General features: G+C 52.7%; 1 protein-coding gene across 4 annotated transcripts in view; it reads right to left on the reverse strand.

Annotated features, from left to right (window-relative positions):
• Window positions 1-24,398, reverse strand: part of MYT1 (myelin transcription factor 1) — a 61,457-nt gene that overhangs the window by 33,465 nt on the left and 3,594 nt on the right. For all 4 annotated transcript variants that reach the window (XM_061436780.1, XM_061436778.1, XM_061436779.1 and 1 more), the window contains exons 2-4: window positions 9,745-9,845; window positions 2,148-2,202; window positions 1,128-1,158 (exon numbers count right to left, since the gene is read on the reverse strand). In XM_061436780.1, the coding sequence (XP_061292764.1) occupies window positions 1,128-1,158; window positions 2,148-2,202 (86 nt within the window). In that variant the 5' untranslated portion in view covers window positions 9,745-9,845. The remainder of the gene's footprint in view (window positions 1-1,127; window positions 1,159-2,147; window positions 2,203-9,744; window positions 9,846-24,398) is intronic.

Below are 24,398 nucleotides of genomic sequence, written 5' to 3' on the forward strand. Positions count from 1 at the left end.
ATGGATGTGGCCAATGCCCTAGGCCCGCGCAGCTCTGTGGAGTCACTCCAGGCAGGGGCAGTGGCCCCACAGAAGAGCAGTCCCTCCCTCAGTGTCTAGAAAGCTCTGTCTGTCTCCAGCCACCAGTCTGGAAGCCCACAGACCTGCCATCAGGGTGTGGGTGTCACGCCTGACCCCACTGCATGGGCAGAGCAGCCCCAGGGGCAGGAGGGAACACTCAGAGTCCCTCCATCCCTCCAAGTGGCCTTGGGCAGGTTACCTCAGTCACAAGTTGAAGTCTGGCCCCAGCTCCCAGGATGTTTATAAAATTGGACCAGGTACACTGGGGCCCTCCCTTCCTTCTCTAGTGCTCTGACCCAGATGCGTCACCACGACCCCTCTTCAGAAAAGGCGGGGTATGGGAGGCTGCTATTATTGGCCACTCACTGGACACTGTTCACTGGATCTCTGCTTGGGCAAAATAGCCCAGGGCTGGCAGGGAGACCTGAGGAGAGCCTAGATCCACAGAGCCTCCAGTCCAAAGGCCAAGTGGGTGGTGCTGCGGGCGGGGTGTGGTCTCTCTGGCCTCCCTAAGCCCCTCCCCACGCCCCACACACAAAGCCTTCAGCCAAGCCCAGGACAGATGTCTGCAGACAGGGAAGTCTACCTCCAAGGAAGAGGGCCGGCCCCTCCTGCTTCAACCAGCAAAGCCCTGTGTGTCCGTCTCCCTCCTGCTCAGGATGTGCCCCGAGAGACCGGCCCGGGATCTGGAAAGTCACAGAGCTCAGCCGACACACAGGCCACTGCTGCTCTCAGTCCAGTGGAAGACTTGGGCGTGGGACACCCGGACCCTTGTCTCTGGTCAAGGAACCACTAAGACAGCACCTTGTTGCTGGCTGAGGACCACGGTGCCAGGAGGTCCTGGGGACCCGCTGTCAGCACCTCTGTGCCCCTGTGCAAGGCTGGCTGCATGGTGGCACCAGGACACGGGGCCAGAGGACAAGGCAGGGCGAGGACGGCTGGACACAGGCCAGAAGGGGAGCTACCTTGTCACAGAAAGCAGGGGGCTCAGGGGCAACTGGGCAATTCGAAGTGCCTGGCAGGCCATTTTAGGACAAAGGGGATCACCGGCGAGCACCACATCTTACCTGAGGTCGGCTCCTGTGGGCTCCAGGGGAGCTGAGTGAGAGAAGGAGAAACAGGGAACTTGTGTGCAAGTAGAATTGAAAAAGGCACATTGTCCTACAGCACAAGTGGGCTGAAGCATGGAGGCAATTCCCCTTAGACCTGAATCCCATGTTCCCCGGCCCCCTGGAATATCCTCTGGGGTCTAGTGAAGCCATGGTCCCCCAAGCCGGTGCCCCTGCCAGACCCTCCCTGAGGGCTCCTGGATTTACAGACTCAGACAGAGGCCCCACACAAGACAGGCTCTGTGGGCCATCCAGGCAGGACAGGCTCTCTTTCCTAATTGCATGTAGAAGTCAGTGTCTGGTTAGAAACCCCCCAGCAGATAAAGCCAGACAAAGAACAGAAGGTGGCCCAAGAAACTGGTCCCTCAGGGATGGGCCAGTGGGCAAAAACTTCCGGAGTCTGACTGGTAGACACAGGAAGCTCAGGGCACCCAGCCCCTCCTTGAAGGCCACCCATATACAGGAGCAGCATGTACCCCGTGGTGTTGGGGAGGTGAGGCTTGCCAAGGGGTCAGGGCTTGATCCCTGCAGAGCAAGAAGGGCCTCCGCCCCTCTCCCCACCCCACTGCCAGTTCAACCAATGACATCCCCACCCCCTCCAGCATGAAGACTAATATCCTGGGAGCAGAGAGACTGCTGATGCAAGGCTGGCGGCCTTTCCTTTCCAAACAGAGCGGGTCTAACGCAGCTTTGTTTCCCCCTCTGGAGAGCTAGGTCTGCTCCTCATTTCCACCCCCACAGGTGCCTCTGGCCCTAAAGCCTCCCTGGTAGCCCTCTTAGGCAGCCCAAGGCTGAGGAGCCCTGAAGCCACCAGGTACCTGAAGCCCCAGGTGCCCAGAGCAGGGGAGGTGCATCCCAGGGCCGAGGCACTGCTCCAGGACTCTATTCTCCTGAGGAGAGCTGCTGGGAGTGGCATTTATAGCTTCAGGACCCGGGGCTCTTGGCCAGAGTCAGCTGGGAGGGGAGGGCAGCACTCACCTCGGAGGGCCTTGGATCTTGTACGAGCTCTCTTTTCATCATTTTCTAAACTCATCTGCAAGTAAAAACAACCGTGCTGTTAACAGGACCCAGCAGAAGCACCGCTGTGTCTGCAGCGTGGCCTACGCCATCGTCTGGCTCCAGCGTCGCTGGTGCCTGTGAATCTGACCCAGGAGACAAGGAACGGCTCACAGGGCAGGAACGAGCTGAGAACCAGGAGCAGCAGGTGAGGCACGGTGCTTCTGGGAGGAGACCCCGGGCCAAAGCGTGCCCCCACCCCCCGCCCCCAGGTTCACGCCTGAGGAGGAAGCCTCGCCCACTAAACCTTTGTTACCGTCACGATGTCATAACGCACGGTCTCCTGGTGACAGTGCCCGCCACAGACTCTGACCCCACTGCCGGGAGCCACCCCACCGTGCTGAGAACCCGGCTTCCACCCACAGTTGATCCTGGCACACAAGGGCTGTCTTGTTAGAAACAGGCGCCTGGGACCTGAGCGGAACTCCACGAAGCTTCGAGTGGACGGCTCCCACTCTCTACTGGGTGCCATCCAGGGAGATCCCGGGGACACAGCCTGAGTTTGGGGACCTGGCCACTCCTACATGAGATGGGGTGCTCCCCACAGCCAGGGGTTTTCAGGCAACACTGCCCAGTGGAATAGAGTGTCAGTCACCCATATCATTTAAACTTTTCTAAAAGCCACCTTAAAAGCATAAAAAGAAATGGGTGCGATTGATTTTAAACCTTACTTAGCCCGATCTATCCAAAACATTATCATTTCAACAGTATCAATAGAAAAAATTATGACTAGGGTTTTTGTTTAGTGCTAACTCTTAGAGATCCTGCACATCTCCTGGACTCACAGCTCATCTGAGTTTGATCAGCCATGTGCCACGGCGCTGGCTCTGGGGGTGGGAAGGAGTCAGGGGTGAGAGCCAGGCTGGGGTAGGAGTGCAGGCTGAGGGGTCATCTAGACCCAACCTGCAGGTCACCCTCCCAGAGATGCCAATTCCCCCAGGAAAGAGTGAGTGGAGCCCCCGAGGGGGGCTGGTGCCCGACATAATCCAGACCCTGGTGTCACCCAACCACCTACCAGAGCCAATCAGAGCTCCCGCCCCCCATTCTCTGCCCCAGACCCACTTCCATGGGAATGCTGCCCACACTGTCCTTCAGGGAATGGAGGCAGAACCCTGGGAGGGGAGGGATGCCCCCAGGGGCACAGGTCATCACAGAGAATCCTCAGCCTGGGTCTGGGCAGGAGGTAGGAGGGACCTTTACCCAGCAGGTGTGCCCTGTGGCCAGGAAGGGGAGGAAGCCACCCCCACCCTCCTGCCACTGCATGGCCATCAGAGCAAAGCCAGATGCCCAGAAAGGAGCAGCAGAGAGGGGCTTTGTCCCCCAGAAACCAGCACAGGTCCAGCATCTAAGGTCCCACCCAGGAAGGAAGAGAGGGACCTTTCCCATGGACCCCCAGTTCATAAGTTGGAACTTGCAAAGTGAGCCCCCCGTCCCCCACGCAGCACGAGCATACATGTGATTTGTTAAGGACAAAAAATCTCAACTTGGGGTAATTCTTGCAGCCGTCGATTGCAGGCAGTAGAGCTGAGAGCCATGCATTTACAGCCTCCCGACAGCACGGAAGACAATTACTATAATTTCTATTTTTAAAGCGGAGGTTCCCCATGGACCAATGGCTCACATTTAAAGTGAAGAGAGGAGCAGGTGTCAAAGGGACTTCATTACATTTATGAGCCTTCAAATGTCGTCTGCGCGAGCCCGGCGCAGTGGCTTCCGATGCAGCGGCACAAAGGGGCCGAGCTCTGATTGCCCAGCCACTCTCAGCCGAAATGCAATCTACACCTCTTTTTTTGTCAGTTTTCCCAAGAAAATTGGCAAGCATTCTGCTGGGTTAAAGCGGGCCTTGGCAATTTGGATTTCCTGCAGATAAATTATTCAAAGAGCACAAAATGGAGAGGGCTGCAGGATGCGTGCGGGCTGCTCTCACACTGGGAGCTCACGTCGACGAGCTGACAGCTGTGCCATTCATTCTGCCGAGCACCTTTCCATTTGCAATTTATCTGCATCAAATGGTCAATAAGTAAGAAGTTCTCCTCAGTGCACAGAGTTTTGATGTAAAAGGGAAAAAAAAAAAAAACTGAACTAAGGGAGGAAGAACTAGGGTTAGCCTTTCAACATGAGCATCAGCTGTAAGAACCAGAAGCCACATCGACGCGCAAGCAGGTAAACCTCGATTTCTGAACTCTGACTAGCTCCACTGGACTTACCCTGCTTTCCTCCTCCAAGGGCAGCTGTCCATGTCCTCTGGCCCGCAGCACCCGTGTGCCCACGTGTCGGTGGGCAGCACTGCTCGGCCTGCTGGCTGCACCACCTCTGCCACCACGGGAAGATAGGCTAGGACAATGAAACACTTCCCAATTTTTGACTGATTTATTTTTGAAAATTCTTCCCCTGTTCCAAGAACAAACCAACCCTGCCTGTTTGTGAAAAGCCCTCATGTAGCTAAGTGGCCTACTGCCTGGAGGGTGAAAGGCCCCTGTCCCGGCCAAGCAGCCTTCTCAAGGACAGGTCTGCGCTGTCTGCCACCGGCTGCCTGTCTACAGCTGCCCTGTGCTCCCCAAACCCACTCTTTGCTCTGGTTAATACTTCAGTCATTCTGGCTTCAGTAGGAAAACTACAGAAGAACAATCTGCAAACACTAGCACTAGCCACATCTCTTGACCAGCAAGAACGGTTTCTTTGTCCTTCCTCCGAACCTGCCTTATTGTGTCACGAGATGGTCTCACTCAAGAGAGTGGCGATGCTTAGTTCTGTTTGTTTGTTTGTTTTCTTATTTTTAATTTTTTCTGGCTGTGCCATGTGGCACCTGGGATCTTAGTTCCCCAAGTGGGGATCAAACCTGCACCCCCTGCAGTGGAAGCCTGAAGTCTTAACCACTGGACCACCAGGGAAGTCCCTTGCTTTGTATTTTTTAGTAAATCACGTAAGCTCTTCTTAAATGTAAACAGCTCTCACATGACCAGCCCCTTTAAGACCTGTCCCGTGGCACCCTTGCCAAACCTGAGTTCCCCGAGCTGGACGTTTACACACTCTGGGACCAAGGTCGTGTTGAGTGACCTTGAACCAGCAGCTTCTTGGGCTGTGATCGTGAGGACTCTAGGAACACACAGGACAGAGTGGGCTCTCCCCCAGGAACATCCAGTCAGGCCCAGAGGGCTTTGCACCGAACTTCACCTTTTCCCCAGAGGGTCTGCCCACCCCCTGCCTAGTTCAGGGACCTGGTGGTGGTTTCTAGAGGGGTGCATCCCCCATCCCTCTGTCTGTCTGTCTCTCTGTCTCTCTCTGACTCTCTCTTTTTCAATCTCTTTTCTTCCTGGTTCTTCCCAGGCCTTCACAACTGAAGAGCTTCCCATCTCTCCACCCTAAACCATGTCCCTGCCCATCTGCACACAGCTAAGGGCTGGACGACAGACTCCATGCTGGAGCCTGGCCCTGTGTGGCCCTGGACATCACCTGCCTCTCCAGTCCCTGCAGGGGGCCCTGGCCTGAACAGCACCAGCTATGGGACCTGAGGCAGTGGGTGTCTCACTCCAGGGAAGGGGGGATGTCAAGAGAAAGGAGCTGCTCAGCCATGAGCCCGGGCAGGGGTGGGGAGGCCCCATGGATCAGCGATGATCTGAGGACGTTTCATGGAGGGAGGCCTCAGGAAGCAAGTGCCTCTGACCCACAGAGAAAGTGCACCACTGTGTGGCCAGCACCTCTGGGGGGTCAGGCCTGTGTCCTCCCTCTTCACACCCCCTCTCTCCCCTCTCTCCTTCTGTGCCTGCTCATCTCCATCTGAAATAAGCTCACTGGTTCATGTTTTTGAGGTCAGTGTTTCCCTGCAGAGACCTCATTCACTGCTCAGGGTGTATTATGTAAGGTCAGACAAACAGGCAGACAGACAGACAAATGGGGACAATCGGAAACGTCTACTGAGATCCTGGAACTGGGGGAGGTGGCCAAGACCATCAGAGCAGAAACCAGAGCCCCGAGTCGCAGGAGAGTCCAGGCCCCTGAGGCCACAGAGGACCCACGCTGGCTCTGGGCTGGAGGAAACAGGCCACGTTCCATTTTACTTAGAACACATCCAAAAGCCTGCAAAGCTGGGGAATTAGAATGAACTTGGGATAACTTTTTAAACATACAAGATTATTTGAGTGACAAAGTCCTTTTTCCTCTGGGAAGACCCAAACAAGGAATTCTGCTGACTCCCGAGACCAAGCAACCTGCCTAGAAGGAAGGGATGACTTTGCAACGAGGAGGGTAGAGATATCTAACTGAATGAAACCAAGGAGTGCGGGGGGAGGAGGGGGCAGAGGAGGACATGATCTGGTCCCGTGTGCACAGCCAAGAGCGCCTCCAGCAGGCACATCACCACTGCACAGCCTGGGAGCAGAATACTGGGCATATCCACATTCCCACATCTGGGGAGACACTCCCCTAAGGACATAAGAGCAGCTGTCAAGTATGTCCCTTGCTCCCTCTCCCAAGCCTTCCAGCAGGATCCTCCCCAGCCCCCAGCCCAGGCAGCCCCAAGAGCTGCCTTCTGCTTCGAGAAGTCCTACTGTCTCAGGGACCTCCCCTTCAGCACACATCCTGCTCTCCATTCTCTGTCAGCTGAGGCTAAACCACCCAGGCACACCCCTGCATCTCCTGACAACTGCCACAGCACTTCTGGTTCCTATCGGTGTCCCGCCCTTGGGAATATCCCAGTGTGTATCTGAAATTCTCTGACACTCCACCCATTGTTCAATCCACAAGCAGCTGCATAGACCAGCCCTCTCCTTGGGTTGTAGAAAGGACACCCCACGGAGAATTATTTAATACCCATCTTGGGAGGGACTCTCCTGACATCTCTAAGCATGAGATCTCTAAGTATGAGATCACGGCTCACTGTAACCCCTACATTAAAATTATAGCTATGTAATAGACATCCTGATAAAGCAGCCTTGTCTGGGCCCATCTGTTTAAAACTTCAACATAAATGGAATTGCCAACTTCTGAGGGGTAGCAATCTAGCCACATCCAATGAGGCTGGTCAGAGGGCACACCCCGTGCTACCCCTTCCCCGGTCAGGAGCATCCACTAGGGGAGGCAGTAAGGAGGCCCTGCTGAGCACCCATGCATTCACTATGCTCCTGGGTTGCGTATCTCTAGCCATCCACTGAACACCCATAATCTGGGGCCCAAATACTTCATTCTTCAAGGTCAAGAAGGGGTTGACAAATACCTACCCTTTTCTCCTTAAGTTAAGAAAGAAAAAAAGCCCAATGCCCAGCACTTTCACAAGCACACAACAATTCTATCAGCCACTTCCAGACCCACCTATGAGCTGTCCACATGCCTGGTGCTGAACTCAGAGCCCAGGCAGCTGTGATTGCCTCCCACATAGGACTTCTCCAGCCACGAGCTCCTCAGCTCCCCACTTCCTTCTCAGGCCAGGCCTCTGTTGTATGTGTTCTGCCCTCTTGTGCCCCCACCCCTTCTCCACCTCCTCAGTCAGACGGTGCCCCTGGTGCCAGGCCCACAGTCCCTCCTTCTCTGGCCCACTCTTGGTCTTAGCTTGTCTGCTCAGAGCAGTAACTAGGGCCTTATCTGCCCAAACTAGAGGAAATGACCATAATGGAGCAGCTGTGAAACGCTGGCCCTGGGGGAGAAGCTGAGCACGGCCACTGAGCTTTTTCCCAGCAGGTCCCACACCCTGCAATCTTGTCACACCTGAGCCATAGGCAAGTGCAGCCTTCCTACCCATCACATCCACAGCACCAACCATTGTGGAGACAAAGCACCCAGAGCCCCTGGCCTCAAATCGAGGAGCTTCTTGGTCATGTGATGTCTGAATGCTTGGGGCTGGATGGGTGAGGTGAGTGCTGCTCTCAGTCAGATGCAAATTTAAGGGGAAAACAAAACTAAGTGATCAAGTTAGATAACAGTTTAATGCAGCATTTTAGAACATCCACCGCTACTGCTGCTGCTAAGTCACTTCAGTCGTGTCCGACTCTGTGCGACCCCATAGACGGCAGCCCACCAGGCTCCGCCATCCCTGGGATTCTCCAGGCAAGAACACTGGAGTGGGTTGCCATTTCCTTCTCCAATGCATGAAAGTGAAAAGTGAAAGTGAAGTCGCTCAGTCGTGTCTGACTCTTCGTGACCCCATGGACTGTAGCCTACCAGGCTCCTCCATTCATGGGATTTTCCAGGCAAGAGTACTGGAGGGGGTCGCCAGTGCCTTCTCCATCTTTTCCCCTAATAAAATGCAATTCCATTCCTCATACCTTGTTCATTGAAAACACACATCCTACTTTCCTACTATATACTGAAATTCTTCCCTAATTACATATTTAAATTATAGAGTCCTCAACTCTTAAAAACCTTAATTTCTAGTGAAAACTGAGAAAGTAACCAATTATGATGTCTTCTAAATTAATATTCTGTAGATTGGTGAACATAAATGCCTGTGATAGTTTCTAAAAACATTTGCTTTTTAAAATATCTATTTAGGAAAATTATTTATGTATTTATTAGAACATCTAAATCAATGCAAATGTTCCATGAGGAACAAAAGAACAACGATTTAAATAAAGACTGCGCCGGCATTCCTGGCTTTTCCTTTTGCACCAGACTCAAACATGGCTCAGCAAAGCACTGATGGTCACACAGGGATAAAAGTGTGAGTGGAGGAGCCTGAGGCAATGCGAGGACAGACCCATCCCTGTACATTTCAGTCCCCAGATTCAGGAGGAAAGTGTTGGGCTTTAAGAGAAAAAATACAAGCACCCTCAAAAGAGGTTGCCACTTCAAACTTCACAGCCCTGCCCATCTGTACTCTGGACCGCCACTTCTTGGTGGCCATGCTCTGGGTCATGGCTTGGATCCCTGATGGAGAGTGTGTTCATGTCAGAGTATACGAGAAGTCAGAATCTGAGATCTGGGAAGGGATGCCCACCAAGCCTGTTGTCACCCCACTTCCATCTTTGAGGGTCACCTGAGCCTGGGGACCTGGCTTTGCCAGAGCATGTCATGGGGAGTGAGGACATCCAGAATTACAGGCTTGGTGCAGCTGTAAGAGCATGTGATATTTGGGCTTGGAGCACCACTGGGAAGTGGAGACTCCGGGCCACCTCCACCAGGCAGATCCAGGCAGGTATGAACAGGGCACCACAGGCCCCATTTGGGAAGATGGCAGTAAACCAAGCCAGCAGACTTCAGGAGTTCCTGCGGCGAAGGCTGCGCAGGGAGAGCAGAGAGCAGGGAGTGTGTGCCTGGGGAGCCACATATGATGGGGCCTCAGGGCAGAGACTTGGCAGACGGGACCTGCTGTCACATTTTAGTTTTAGCCTACTCGGAGTCACCTGTCTTCCTTTAATGTTAAAGTGTCCAAATCATCGATGGTCCTAGCCCCCACTTACTCTTTGCCTAAGCTGGACTGATAACAACTAGACCAAAAGTCGCCCCCACACTCCACGCCGAGGAGTTAGAAGGACTCTTGCCAAGACCCAGGGGCCCAGACCCTGGGGCTGCCCTCCGAGTGCCTTACCTTGCCACGTCCGCCCAGGAAGAGTCTCGGGGTCCTACAGTTGTCAGCCTTGTCTCCGTGTGTCCACCTCTGGCTCAGAAGCTCACCCCGGAACTCATTTTCTGAGAGTCAGAAAAAGAAAACCTAATGAACGCCAGCTCAAGGGGAGAAATAGAGAAACTGGGCCCACTCTTGTACACAGCACTTGTACCGCAAAGACACCCAAGGTCACGGCCCCATGGCTGCTTCAGGGACAAAAGACAGGAGCTCTTTGGGGAAAATCACTCTCTGTTTGGGACATTCCTCAGAGGCTTCTAGTGCCCACACCCAGAATCATCATCAAATAGGCTGTGGCACTATTTTATGGGGCATGTCGGGGAGTGGGGGCACATTTCCTCTAACATGGCCACTCCGAACAGGGGGCTAGTGCCAGTCAGGTGAGGCCCAAAGCTTTGCCTCTGCTTTGCCCAGGTGGCCAGCATCCTTCCTCTCCTTCTGTCTGCCTCTCTCTAGGGCAGTACCTCCAGTTAATATTTAATTCCTCACATAAATTCACACGTCAAAGCAGAGGCTAAAGCATCATCTGGACCGGACAAAGAAATGCATTGTGTACCTATTCCCTGAACGGCACTCCCTGTTTCCATGACAACCAGCTTTCTACAACAGCAGCTTTCAAAGGAAGGTCACGAAGTAACCAACAATAAAAACAGGAAATGAATGTTCCTGCGTTTTTCTTCTCCTTGGAGGTGAGTTTGGATCTGCTGAAGGCAGGTCAGGCTTGGTGCTGTCACACCCCTCATCTTTCTTCTCACATTTTCGACGTGCATTCCCGAACACTATTTTCCTCTAACTTCACTGGTCCTGTCCCGGGCAGCCCTGTGGCTACGGCCACAGTGTCCTCTTGTCTGGAAATGCCTCCATCTATTAAAGGGCCTCCTGTGACTCCAGTAGCACAAACAGAGGGAGGCAGATGGGTTGGCAAACAGCCTAATGCATCACCTTCAGAGGAATGGGTTAAACCACCTGCTGTGTGTGCCTACTGCATGCCTCACCCTCACTGAGCTGTGGGTCACCTGCAGGGCCCTGAACTCTCCCTGAACAGGCGAGCACTGAACTCGGCCTGAGAGCTGGGAACCGGACATCTTGGGCCAGGTACCCTGCGGTCGTCAGCAGACAGCGAGAGGAAACAGGCTCACCCACACCGTGGCAGGAGTTGCCTAGGGCCCTGGATCCCTAAGAGGTGTGCGGCAAACAGCGAGGGCGGTGAGGAGGGAGCAGATAGTCCCTGTCAAAGGGGAGGGAAGGGAGGAAACTCAGGAAATGAGTCAACAAGGATGGCTCAGGTCATGGGGCACATGCCACACCTGAAGACAGGGACGAGGACCCTGCCCCTCGTGACAGAGTGACAAGAGAGGCCAGAATCCCCAGCCACAAGTGGGGTTCCCTTTCCACATGTGCCTCCCATGAGAGGCCCGCACCCTGGGCTGATCTGCGAGGCTCTGGTGAAATTCCTCGTCATGGTGACATATGTAAACAGTGGTTAACCCTGGCAGGCCTCCATGGGAATTGGAGGGAAGGGGCAACCTGAGATTTTTGAAAGGGATGGTTCTCTCCTTATAGACTCTCAGCACGTGTCTGAAAAGCGCTCCAACCTCAGAGAAGCCCAGAAGTTTAAGAGCCAAGTCTGTGCCAAGGGCCCTCTGTGTTCTGCTTGCTCACAGGGGCCTCTTTGCTCTCTCCCCGGGAGAAGCCCTGTTGAGGGAATTCTCCCCCTCACCCACATTCCCTGTGGTCTGTCACGTGTCCACAGCCCCACACCTGCTCAGGCCTCACACAAGGGCCTTGAGGACACCTGCCCCAGCACCACTCCCTCACAACAGCACTGCCCCCAGGATGCAGAAGACATTTGCAGGAGGCACACAACACAAGAGCAGAACTATGTCACAAGGATCCATGATTGACGGAGTCCTTCAATCAATCCTTCCTTTTCCTGGGAATCTTTTGATAGCAAACCACAGTCACTACAGTAAAATGTGACAGTGCTTCTCCTTTGCTGGGAGAAACCAGGGGCCCTCTTGGTCTCCCACTGGGCCCACATATGTCCCCACCACAGACCAGACCCCTCGTGTACAGACGTGTGGAGTAGAACAAAGACGCAGTCCACCCCGGCTGCCACAGAGGTGGCACTTGATGTCCCCCCACCAAGCCCAGACTATGGCAGAGTCCCCAGGCCAAAGGAGGGCCCTGCACACAACAGGGGGTGCCAGCCAGGTGCCCCGTCCAGCAGTCGTGCTGCCGGCGGACATTCAGCCCATGGAGGCAGCCCCCACGCCTGCACCTGCCCTGCTAGCCACCGTCTCCATCACAGGGTGGGAGGAAGAGCCATCGGAGACTTAGAGCGCCAGACACACAGGGACCTCGAGGAGGGCTGACTCTGCCCTCGTATCAGGAGTCGGCAGTGAGGAGGGTTTTCGTTAAGACCCCTTGCTTTGGGCTAGGAGGTCTCTAGTGAGTTCTGAACCCCGGCTCGCAGACACACAGAGCAAAGGGGCCGCATGGGAGCGTGTGGCAAGGACAGCGGCCTTGGCCGTGATGTCCCTTCAGGACCACCTGCTCCATGTTGTCCCAGCATCTGACCCCACCCAACTCAGTTTCACAGGATTCTGGCAGACGGACAAGCTCAGAAAAGCCACCAGGGCCCATGAGCAGCCTCATCAGAGCTGCAGAGCAGGGCATCTCCCTCCTGGGGCCAGAGTCCCAAAGGACGCCCACGCTCAGGGCCAATCAGGGTTGGATCAGGCATCCCCAGCACGTGCCACTTTGGCATGCGGACTGTCTAGCTCTGGAAATAGAGACCCTGTGGGCTCACGAGAAACTCCTGTCGAGATGTCTTCAGGGTCTTCACTAGATTCTATGTCTCTGGTGACTTGCCTCTCATCCAACAAGCAAAGGGGGAGCATCTTTGCTTGGAGGGAGCCCACATCTTGGCTCTCCCATGCTCTCACGGGTGGGACCAGTCAGACCCTGAGCCCCTGCCTTCCTCTCTCCCCACTCTGTCCCATCCTGGCTGAGCCCACCTCTCCCCCCAGGCTTGACAGGCTCTTCTTCCCACTGCCAATTAAAGTGTCCTCAGGGACATCCCTGGTGGTCCAGGGGTTAAGGATGTACCATGCAGTGCAGGGGACACAGGTTCAATCCATGGTCAGGGAACTAAGATTGCACATGCCACAGAGCAACTCAGCCGGCTCAGCCAGCACGCCACAACTAGGGTCCATGCACCAGAGCAGATCCCTGTGACACAACAGGACCCCTCGTGCTGCGACTGGGACCGGACACAACCAACCCCAGAGCAGATCCCTGTGACACAACAGGACCCTTCGTGCTGCGCCTGAGACCTGACACAACCAACCAAGCAATCAACAAATAGTTAACAAAAAAATCTTTTTTTCATAAACAAGTGTCCTCGGAGTAGCAACCAAAGCCTGTCTTCCTCTCAAATGTTTGCTCATCCCCCTAATTGGCCCTTCCCTGGGGCTTCTCAACTCTTCAACAAGCTTGAGGCATCCACATTCACAGAGCTCAATCTGTCTGGATTCCACACCCCAGACCCCGGGCTCCACATCTCCACACCCTTCACAGTCCGATCTCTTAAGTGACCCCCGGCGATCTGACTCTGGCCCCACTCCCCACGCCAGCTCACAGCCCTCCACCAAAGCAGCACCCTTGGAAGGTCTCCGTAAAGTCCTGGTCACCTGCCCATCCTGCGCCCACACCCAGTTCCTCCTTCCTCCCCCGGGGTGCCCCCGCCCCATCCCCAGCCTCTCCTCCCTCTGCTTGGCTGGCCACCTATCACCTCCCCCTCTGACTCCTCCCCTCCCTGCTCTCAGTCTTTGGCTCCTAGTCCTGGCCCAGAATTCTGCCTGTTATTTTCTGAATTTCACCACTATCTGACCACTTTTGGCCTCTCAGGCTGTTTCATTTGTGTCCAAAAATTGATAAGCTAATTCTAAAATTGATATGGCAGATGACGGGACATAGAAAAGCCAGAATAATAAAGTTGGACCCAACTCATATCATATGTAGAAATTCACATAATAGATCAGAGATCTAAACATCCCAGTTAATACTCTTGGAAAGCACAGGAGTAAATCTTCCTGACTTTGCGTCAGGAGTGGTTTCTTTACTACAACACAGAAATCACAAGCAACAAAAGAAAAAAATGTATGAGCTGGACATGATCAAAGTTTAACACTTTTGGAAGTCAAATAATACTATCAATCAAGTGAAGAGAGGACCCACAAACAGGGAGAGAACATTTGCCGATCACATACCTGATGAGGGACTTTTATCGAGTAGGGGAAGCCACTAGGCCATTCAGGTACGACCTAAATCAAATCCCTTATGATTATACAGTGGAGGTGACAAATAGATTAGACCTAGTAGACAGAGTGCTTGAAGAACTCTGGACAGAGGTTCATAACATTGTATAGGAGGTAGTGATCAAAACCATCCCCCAAAAAAGAAATGCAAGAAGGCAAAGCGGTTGTCTGACAAGGCTTTACAAATAGCTGAGGAAAGAAGAGAAACAAAAGGCAAAGGAGAAAGGGAAAGATTCACCCAACTGAATGCAGAGTTCCAGAGAATGGCTAGGAGGGATAAGAAGGCCTTCTTAAATGAACAATGCAAAGAAATAGAGGGAAACAATAGAATGGGAAAGAATAAAGATCTCCTCAAGAAAAGTGGAGGTATCAAGGGAACATTTCATGCCAGCATGGGCATGATAAAAGACAGAAACTGCAAGGACCTAACAGAAATAAAAGAGATTAAGAAGAGGTGGTAAGAATACACAGAAGAACTATACAAGAAAGGTCTTAATGAACCAAACAACCATGATGGTGTGGTCACTCACCTAGAGCCAGACATCCTGGGGTGTGAAGTCAAGTGGGCCTTAGGAAGCATTACTACAAACAAAGCCAGTGGAAGCGATGGAATTCCAACTGAGCTATTTCAAATCCTAGATGATGCTGTGAAAGTGCTGTACTCAATATGTCAGCAAATTTGAAAACTCAGCAGTGGCCACAGGACTGGAAAAGGTCAGTTCTCATTCTAATCCCAAAGAAGGGCAATGCCAAAGAATGTTCAAACTAGTGTACAATTGCACTCATTTCACACGCTAGCAAGGTAATGCTCAAAATACTTCAAGCTAGGTTTCAACAGTATGTGATCCAAGAACTTCCACATGTACAAGCTGGGTTTAGAAAAGGCAGAGAAACCAGAGATCAAATTGCTAACATTCATTGGATCATAAAGAAAGCAAGGGGATTCCAGAAAAACATCTACTTCTGCTTCATTGACTATGTTAACTGTGGAAAATTCTTAAAGAGGTGGGAATATCAGACCACCTTACTTGTCTCCTGAGAAACCTATATGTGGGTCAAGAAGCAACAGAGTTGGGCATGGAACAACTGACTGGTTCAAAATTGAGAAAGGAGTACCACAAGGCTGCATATTGTCACCCTGCTTATTTAACTTCTGTGCAGAGTACATCATGCAAAATGCTGGGCTGGATGAATCACAAACTAGAATCAAGATTGCCAGGAGAAATATCAACAATCTCAGATATACAGATGATATAACTTTAATGGCAGAAAGTGAAGAGGAAATATAGAGCCTCTTGATAAGGGTGAAAGAGGAGAGTGAAAAAGCTGGCTTAAAATTCAACATTCAAAAAACGAAGATCATGACATCCAGTCCCATCACTTCCTGGCAAATAGAAGGGGAAAAAAGTGGAAGCAGTGACAGATCTTGGGCTCTGAAATCACTGTGGATGGTGACTGCAGCCACAAAATTAAAAGACATTTGTTCCTTGGACAGAAAGCTGTGACAAACTTAGACAGCGTATTAAAAAGCAGAGACATCGCCTTGCCAACAAAGCTCCGCATAGTCAAAGCTATGGTTTCTCCAGTAGTCATGTACAAATGTGAGAGTTGGACCATAAAGAAGGTTGAGTACTGAAGAATTTATACTTTTGATTGTGGTGCTGGAGAAGACTCTTGAGAGTCCCTTGGATGGCTAGGAGACCAAACCAGTCAATCCTAAAGGAAATCAGACCTGAATATTCATTGGAAGGATTGATGCTGAAGCTGAAGCTCTATACTTTGGCCACCTGCTGGGAAGAGCCAATTCATTGGGAAAGACCCTGATGCTGGGAAAGATTGAGGGCAGGAGGAGAAGGGGACAACAGAGGATTAAATGGTTAGATAGCATCACCAACCCAATGGACATGAATTTGAGAAAACTCTTGGAGGTAGTGGAGGACACAGGAGACTGGTATGCTACAGTCTATGGGGTCACAAAGAGTCGGACATGACTTGGTGACCGAACAACAATAAGAAATTTAGAGTACAGAAAGAACTCATACTACTCCAGAATAAAACAAATTAACCTAATTTTAAAGTGGGCAAAGGGGAATTCTCTGGAAGGCCAATGGTTAGGACTTGGCACTTTCTGGGGAACTAAGATCCCTCAAGCCATTGGGTGTGGCCGAAAAACAAAGTGAGCAAAGGATTCGAACAGTCACTCATCCAAAGACAACATATAAATGGTCAATAAAAGCTGCTCATCATCTAGTCATCAGGGAAACGTAAGTCAAAACCACAACATGATCTTACTGCACACCCACTAAAATGGCTATGATGGAAAAAAAAAAACCAGACAATAAGTATTGGGCAGGATGTGGAGACACTGGAGCCCATGTACCCTGCTGGCAGGAGGACAGAGTGGCACTGCTAATTTGGAAAGCAGTCTGGTGGTCCATCAATGTATTAAACATAGACTTACCACAGAATCCAGCAATTCTACTCCCAGATACAGATCCAAGAGAAATGAAAATACATGTCCACACAAAGCCCTGTACACAACTCTTCATCACAGGTTTATTTACGCTAGCCAAAAAAAAGGAAGCAACCCAAATGTCCATTGATTGCTGAATGGACAATGTAAAATATGACCAAATGGTATTTAGCAATAAAAAGCGGGTGAAACTCAACACCATCAGGCTCAGTGGAAGAAATCAGAGAAAACGATCACATATTGTACCGTTCCTCAGTTACAGAATGTCCCGAAATGGCAAACCCATAGAAACAGAAATTAGATTAGTGGTGCGGAGTCTCGGGGGAGGGGCAGTGAGCCTCGCTCCCCACCTCCCACCCACTGCCCGCCCCCGGAGACTCTCGTAAGGGAAGAAGGTCTGGTAGGTTGCCTTTAGTTCTCCCAGCCTGGCTTCTGTGAGCCTGTGATCTGGGGCCCACCAGGAGAGCCAGTTGCAGCCTAGGTAGGGCTGCATCCAGGGGTATAGCCAGAGGATGTGGAACGGGCCATTGGGGGCAGGGAGAGGCATCTCAGACCCCACCCCACCCCACAACCACTTCTGCACAGCAGCTGCACCAGGGCCCAGAGCACCACACGCATTCCCCCTCCACCACATCAGGACCTCCTCCCACGACGAGCCAACCAGGCAGACAGGCCCTGTGTCCCACCTGTGTGTCTGGCCTGGAGAGGCCAGCCTCCTCAGCTCTCACCAGGTCTCAGGCACCCTTGGAAGCTCATCACCCCGCCCTAAAGCCGTGCAGTGACCACACCCACGGAAAGTCTGGGCCCTGAAATCCGGTACAGTTGTCCCCATGTCTGCAGGGTCTGCATCCGTAGAGTCAACCAACATGGATGGAAAACACTCCCTCCAAAATTCCAGAGAGTTCCAAAAAGAATACTTGGTTTGCGACAATTTGCACAGCATTTACATTGTGCTGTGCTGTGCTGTGCTGTGCTTAGTCGCTCAGTCATGTCCGACTCTTTTTGACCCCATGGACTGTAGCCCGCCAGGCTCCTCTGTCTATGGGAATTCTCCAGGCAAGAATACTGGAGTGGATTTCCATGCCCTCTTCCAGGGCATCTTCCCAACCCAGGGATCAAATCCAGGTCTCCCGCATCACAGACAGGTTCTTTACCACCTGAACTACTAGGGAAGCCCACGTTTACATTGTAGTAGGTGTTATTAGTAACCTAGAGATAAACGGTCTGAAATCTAAGGACAATGTATGTAGGTTACAGGAAATACTCCAGCATTCCATACAAGGGACTGGAGCATCCATGGACTTTGGAATCCTGGATAGGTGGTCCCGGACCCAATCCCCCGTAGAGTCCCAAGGACAACTAAATAAACACAGCTCCCACTCAAAAGGAAAAATTCTCTCCTACTTTCATCTCAACCCAACAGAGTAAAAACCTTCCCAGACTGTCTCAAAAGCATGCTTCCCACTGGACACTAAGAAAATTAGCAAGGGACAGGAAAATTATCTACAAGAAAAGCAAAGCTTGTATGAGAAATAATCTGGTGTGTGTGATTGCCCTAGCAATGAAAATAAATGAATAAAGATGATTCTCAGCATCACGCAGGCAACTGGCAGCAGCAGAAGATTCTGGTCCTGAGGCTGTGAGTCCTGCTGGGTCTGTCCTGCCCCACATCCCATAAACCTACGGTCCCAGACAAATGGGGTCCCTGAAGGCCCGGCCTGGAGTGGAGTGTAGGGTGTCCTTCAAGAGCGAGTGTCAGAGCCTACAGACGGGGCAAGTGCATATGGAAGGGTAAGGAGCGGCCCAGCACAGAAACTAGGCTGATCAAATAATAAGCATATTAAGGAGCCTGATTTCTCACAGCGGTGAAGAAGGAGTTACACATGTGGAGAGGGAGAAATCTAGAATGTATCCTGGGGGGAACTGGAGTCAGAGCTGTCAGGATGAACCTGTGGTTTTCAAGAAAATCTAGGTGTGTGTGCATGTCACACACACGTGCATTGCAAGTCTGGGAGCGCGTCCACACTAGGTCCAGGGGTGGCTCCAGGCTCAGGTCTGGGAGAGCTCAGAGCATCACGTGCACGTCAGAAGGACACGGTTGCCAGCACTGAACAGAGAGCTCAGAGCATCACGTGCACGTCAGAAGGACACGGTTGCCAGCACTGAACAATCTTAGCATCAAAGTAATGATTATAATCCACTGGATAAAATAAATCGTCGGTCCATTCAGACATCAATAAAAATGAATAAATTGGTGGTTTGAGGAAGAATTCGGCATTTCCCCCTAAAATAACTGGGTTGGCCAAAGAGTTTGCTTGGGTTTTCCGTAAGGTATTAGGGTTAGTGGAAAAACTCAAATGAACTTTTGGCCAACCCAATATTTATTCATCGCAAAGGGGAAAGTGTTGTTGCAGCTAGAGACACTGGGATGGCAACACCCAAACCAAGGAAAGAGCTACAGTGGGTGTCGCCAAGACAAGTCTTATCTGACCAAGACCAACACACCACGTGGTCCTGAGCCCACTGTTGAGACGCTGTCGAGGACCAGACGACCCAAGTAATGGATGGTTCTAGAGAAGAAGTTCTCTAGAACTTCTTCGTTGGAAACCCCTCTGGGTGAAGAGCACAGATTGGTAGATATACCTCCAGTGGGTCAGAAAAAAACTGTTTCGTATCTGAAAAGTTTCTGTGAATTTGAGATTGTTTCAAAAAACATTTGGGACTTCCCTGGTGGTCCAGCAGCTAAGACTCCGAGCTCCCAAGTTAAGGGGCTCAGGTTCGATCCCTGATGAGGGAACTAGACCCCACGTGCCACAACTAAAGATCCCATTTGCTGCAATTAAGACTCGGCACAGGTAAATAAATAAATATTTTTTAAAATAGCATGGCTGGGGGTGAGATTTCAGTAACAGACAGTCAGTGGAGGCATCTGTGATGAGAGCTTGAAGCTGAGCCCCAGGGTCTCCTCAGGGCCCTCCTGCTTCCCAGGTCCCAGGACTGTTCCTAGAAGACAGCAAGGCTGAAAAGTCCTGGGTCAGGGCTGGCTTCCCAGCACCTGCTGGAGAGCCGGGGACAGCCAGGGCAGGGCAGGCCCTCGGGGGAATCTGACAAGCCTGGAAATCCAAAGGGGAGTGGCACTCTTGCCCTGGACACTGCGGGTCCTGGGCGGGAACAGGCGGGTGGGGTGCTTGGCGCCCCCGGAAACGCTGAGCTGGGTGGCCCCTCCCCCTCTCTGCTCCAGGCCTGTCTGTGACCTGGTTTCCAGGGTCTGGAGGCAGCCCTGGAGTACCACCCATCAGATCAGCTTTTGGCAGGAAATGCAAACAGGACTGACGGGGAAATGAGGGCAAGTTTTGCTTTTTCTTTCTTCTTTTTTCTTTTTTTTGCTGGAATTCAGAGAGAAGTAAAATGAAGACTTGCTGAGTGGAGCAAAGACAGACCTGCTTTTGCTGAGTTTAGGTGAAAATGAGAGGAGAGAAGTGGGGGCAGGGGAGTCGGCAGTTCCATCGCTCTGCACGTTTCTCATTATTTTGCTTCTAAATCAGCCTCGCTGGTGCTTTCTCTATTCAATAAAAGCCAAACGCAAGCCACGTCCCCTAATCTCTCCAACAGCAGCTCACTGCTGAGAAAATAATATAGATGTAACTTCCAGCATCGTACACTTTCTTTTCCATTTATATGCAAATAGTGACCTTTCACCCAGGCTGTCTCAAAGAAGTGTTTCCTTAAAAATGCAAATAGCATGTTGCAGGCTGACTGTGGCTGAGTCTTTCTTATATGATTATTATTATTTCTTTTAAACTTACCCACGCTGTAAAAACAACAGCTAAACAGCCGGGCAGTAATGATGACTTTTCAAACCCCATCACAGGACTGGCTCTCCAGGCGGCCTGTCAGGGAGCCTGCCAGCAGGGGAGGGCCCCCAGATGATAAGGGGTGGGGACCCTCGCAGCCGCAGGGCGGGCTGAGTGTCCTGGGAGAGGCACAATGGTGGGAGCCAGGACTCGGGCGCCCAGGCAGGTGCAAGGGAGTGGGAGCGTGGACGGCAGGCTGTGTGCTCCAGGCAGGCGCACAGGATTTCTCAGAAAGCCTCCCCACACAGACGGAGTTCAACACCAGGGGTCAGGACGAGTGATCCCGACCTCAACCTCCATCTGGGCACACACGCCTCACCCGGACGAGGAGTCAGGGGCAGGCAGCTCATGGGAAGCTCTCTGCCCTCCCTCAAACCCTGAGGCCAAGAGGAATGACCAGGACAGGGGGCTAGAGAAGCCCAGGAAACAGGCATAGCACTGCTACTCAGTGCATGGGGGCGCTGGGGGCCTCTCCCCACTCCCCTGACCCACTGATCGACCAAGTCAGGTCGCAGGTGGGGAGGAGCCAGGGAAGGTGTCAGTCATGGCCTGTGCCCACCCACAGCTCCCATGGTCCCTGAATTTTCCCTGCAGGAGTCAGAACTGTCCGGCCCAGGAGAGGGAAAATGGCCACTTCCTGGAAACCACACACTTTACTTAGGCTCTTGCAGTTAACTCGACTAGAACGGGCTCTCATTGTACAAACAGAATAAAACCAAGCTGCTCCAGGGTCCCTTGAGGCCTGTCTCTGCCCTGGCTCATGTCCAGTTCAGAAAGAGAGGGGACCAGGAAGGAGGGTAGGAGGTCCAGGCAGCTCCAGGGCCTCGCAGCCAGAGAGAGGGATTTCTGACAGTAGTTCACTCTCCTTCTCCTACCCCCATCCCTCTAACTCCAGACATGGACTCACTCCTGTCTGGGGGAGGACAGCAAGCTCGGGGGGGCTGACGTCATAGCCCCAGACCCAGGGCTCCGAGTGGCCCCCGTACAGTGGCTGGATTTCAGGGTAGGCATGGCCAGCAGAGATGCCCACCTATCAGCCTCCTGCACTGCTCAGGGACAGCCCCCTCTCTCCTGCCTTTAAGTGAGAAATATCAGGGGGCTGCACACACTAGCTTCCCAGTTTGAATGGGGACTCACAGCACACAGAACGTCAACAAGGCAGAATGTGGAAAGAATGCAAACCACACTGACCAGAGGCAGCTGCCTCCAAAAGGCTCTGGGCAGTAAGGGGTCCATCACCAGGAGGGGGTGTGGTGGGGTGGGAAGAGCCCCTCCAGGCCCTGTGCCCTCAACCCGCACCCTCGCGCGGACACACATGCTCAGGAGCTGTCGGAATGCCCTCTGGGACGGCATCAGGGCAGGAGTGGGACTCTGACTGTCACAGCAGAGCCCATTCCGGGTCCCCCAGACACCAGAGGTGCAGGCTGAGCATGAGAGCGCAGGCCTCCCACACCAGGCAGCAGGTTCTGAACCCAGAGACGCAACGTGTAACTTGCAGCTGGCTCAGTGAAGCCAGGACCCAGAAGTCTTCACTCGTGTCATCATACACCACTTTGGAGCCTTTGAGGGGGCTACAAAGTTTGCCAGCTGCAATTCAAGGTCAAATCCAACCCGCTTTTTCCTCTCCCTTTGGGCTAATGTACTGACTTCAGGTCTCCGCAGGTTTCTCTGCCGGCTTCAGTGGCATTTCCGGAAGCATCAGAGCCTCAGGATGACGGAAGGCGGGTGAGCTCACAGCTCCTCACGACGCTCACACATCATGAAAAGTGCTGCTTTATGTGTGTTGGGGGAGGGGACCTCACAGCTAACCTGCTCTGGTGCAAAATGAGACCTCGGGAAGCTAGGGTTGGGGGCTGGGCTTCGTGAAATAAAAGGAGATACACAAAAATCTAAGTTATTTAGCCAGAACACAACCAGATCACTAAAAGGTAATAACAGAAACACCCCCTCCAGGGTGAGGGAGGTGGGAGGGGGGTTCAGAATGCGGGGACACGTGTATACCCGTGGCTGATTCACGTTGATGTATGGCAAAAACCACCACAATATTGTAATTATCCTCCAATTAGAAATAATTAATTAATTAAAAATAATAAAAAGAAGGGTAAATAATAATAAAGAGAGAAACACCCCTCAGCCTGGACAGCGGAGTCTAACTTTCCACCCTGGCTGATAGCATATCCACTCAGATTCTGGAGGGAAAACTCAGAAGCGGACCCTTAGGTAGCTCTTCTTCCCACCTGGATTCAGAAGCTTCTCTGGCTGTGTCCAGTCCAGCACCGACAGCCCAGGGCCTGAGTTTACAAGGGCATCCAGGCCAGTACCCGTGTGTGGACCAGAACCAAGTGTGGGGGCACTGGACGCTGGGCACCCCGAACCTGGTGGCCTGCAGGCCCCTCTCCAAGGCAGGTGGGAACACCAGCAAGGCTGATGCAACGCGATAGCAGAGGTGTTTCAACAACGAAACACTTAGGGCATGACTGGCTCCTGGGAGGGACACCAAGGGACCCGTATGGCATCTGTTTGGGGCTGAAAGAGGAGTGGAGGTGGAAGGAGACAGGAGATGGGCCAGGAGTCTCAGCGTGGCCTGGATGGGGGATGGAGAATCAGGTTGGAAGACAGACTATGGACATCTCCCAGGCAATTGGGAAGCACCAAGAAGGGCAGTGAGGGCCAGTGTGGTCCGGATGGCCTCCTGGGAGGTCTAGGGTCCTGGGAAATCAGGCCATGCAGGTCTGGAATTCGTATGAGACACTGCACAATTACACGTGAAAATCACTGGTTAACAAATCAATTTACTGCTCAGCAGAGTCCAGTGAGCAAGCAGGCCGTTCTGAACCATTGGGTCTGGGACCCCTAGGACAGTCACTGTCCCCGAGCACCTCAGTTATGTCACAGGTCAGCTCTGAGTCTGTGAGATGCCTCATGGCAGCCCCTTCACTCAGAAAGCACTGGGCAGCTTACGGGGAGGACAGTGGCTGAGCCACTTTATACCCTGTAGTCAAGTGAAGACTGAAGAGACTCAGCCTGATGTGCAGGAAGCTGGGTCCCGCCTGGGCCTGCACCTCAGGGTGTCTGACCGGCTCAGGAAAAGCGGGCACAGGAGTGAGGAATAACGGAGCAGTGAGCTCCTGCCCCCTTGGACAGAAGCTGGAGGGGCAGGAGGGCCCTAGGTCTGGAGTCTGAGCCGAGAGAGATGGGGGTGCTAAGTGCAGGCTGAGGGGAGGGCAGCCCATCCAGCTTGGAGCCCCGGGGAGCTCTCTCTCAAGCTGCTGCTTTAGTGTGGAGTTTTTAGGCCACGAAACGGGAGAAAAGGAGAGGCCCCAGGTGGCTTCCACTGGAGCCCTCAAACCCACGTCAACCGGGATCAAGGTGTGAAGCCAGGCGTGAGGGCTTGTCTGGCGGCAACTCGGCCAGATGGCACGTACGGATGGACACACGCCGCGCCCTGCCCACCACTCTGAACCCCGCAGTGCCTAAGGCCTGTCCCCGGCACACCCCACATGCACGCGGCCCTGCTCCCAGTCTGCCATCCCGAGAAATCCCTCACATCAGGCATGTCCGCACAGACCCACGCGGCCCCTCCAGGTGCCTGAGCAGCGGAAGGGGTCCTGGGGTCTCAGAGCGCCAGCACTCGGGCAAGGGCTCTGGCCCTCCATCCGGGAGTAATCCTGATGGAGGCAGGTTACACCTCCTTAGACTTACTTTCAGTGCATCTGGTTAAACTAACACTGCGTTTACAAACCATAAATAAAAATGAAAGAGGAAGGGAGGATGGACACCTAGACGCAGGCTCTGACAAGAGGGAGGCCGACCAAGAGAACGGTGCTCCCTGCTGGCGAGCAGTCTCCACTCTGCTCTCTCTGGAGCCAGCCCAGAACTCGTCTGAGAGCAAAGCTTTTATAAGTCAGGTGGAAAACGCCTCCTGGTTTGTTTTGAGGGTTTTTTAAGCAACATTTGGGGAAAATTCAG

Source organism: Bos javanicus, chromosome 13 (assembly GCF_032452875.1).
Source record: "Bos javanicus breed banteng chromosome 13, ARS-OSU_banteng_1.0, whole genome shotgun sequence".
Taxonomy (NCBI): domain Eukaryota; kingdom Metazoa; phylum Chordata; class Mammalia; order Artiodactyla; family Bovidae; genus Bos; species Bos javanicus.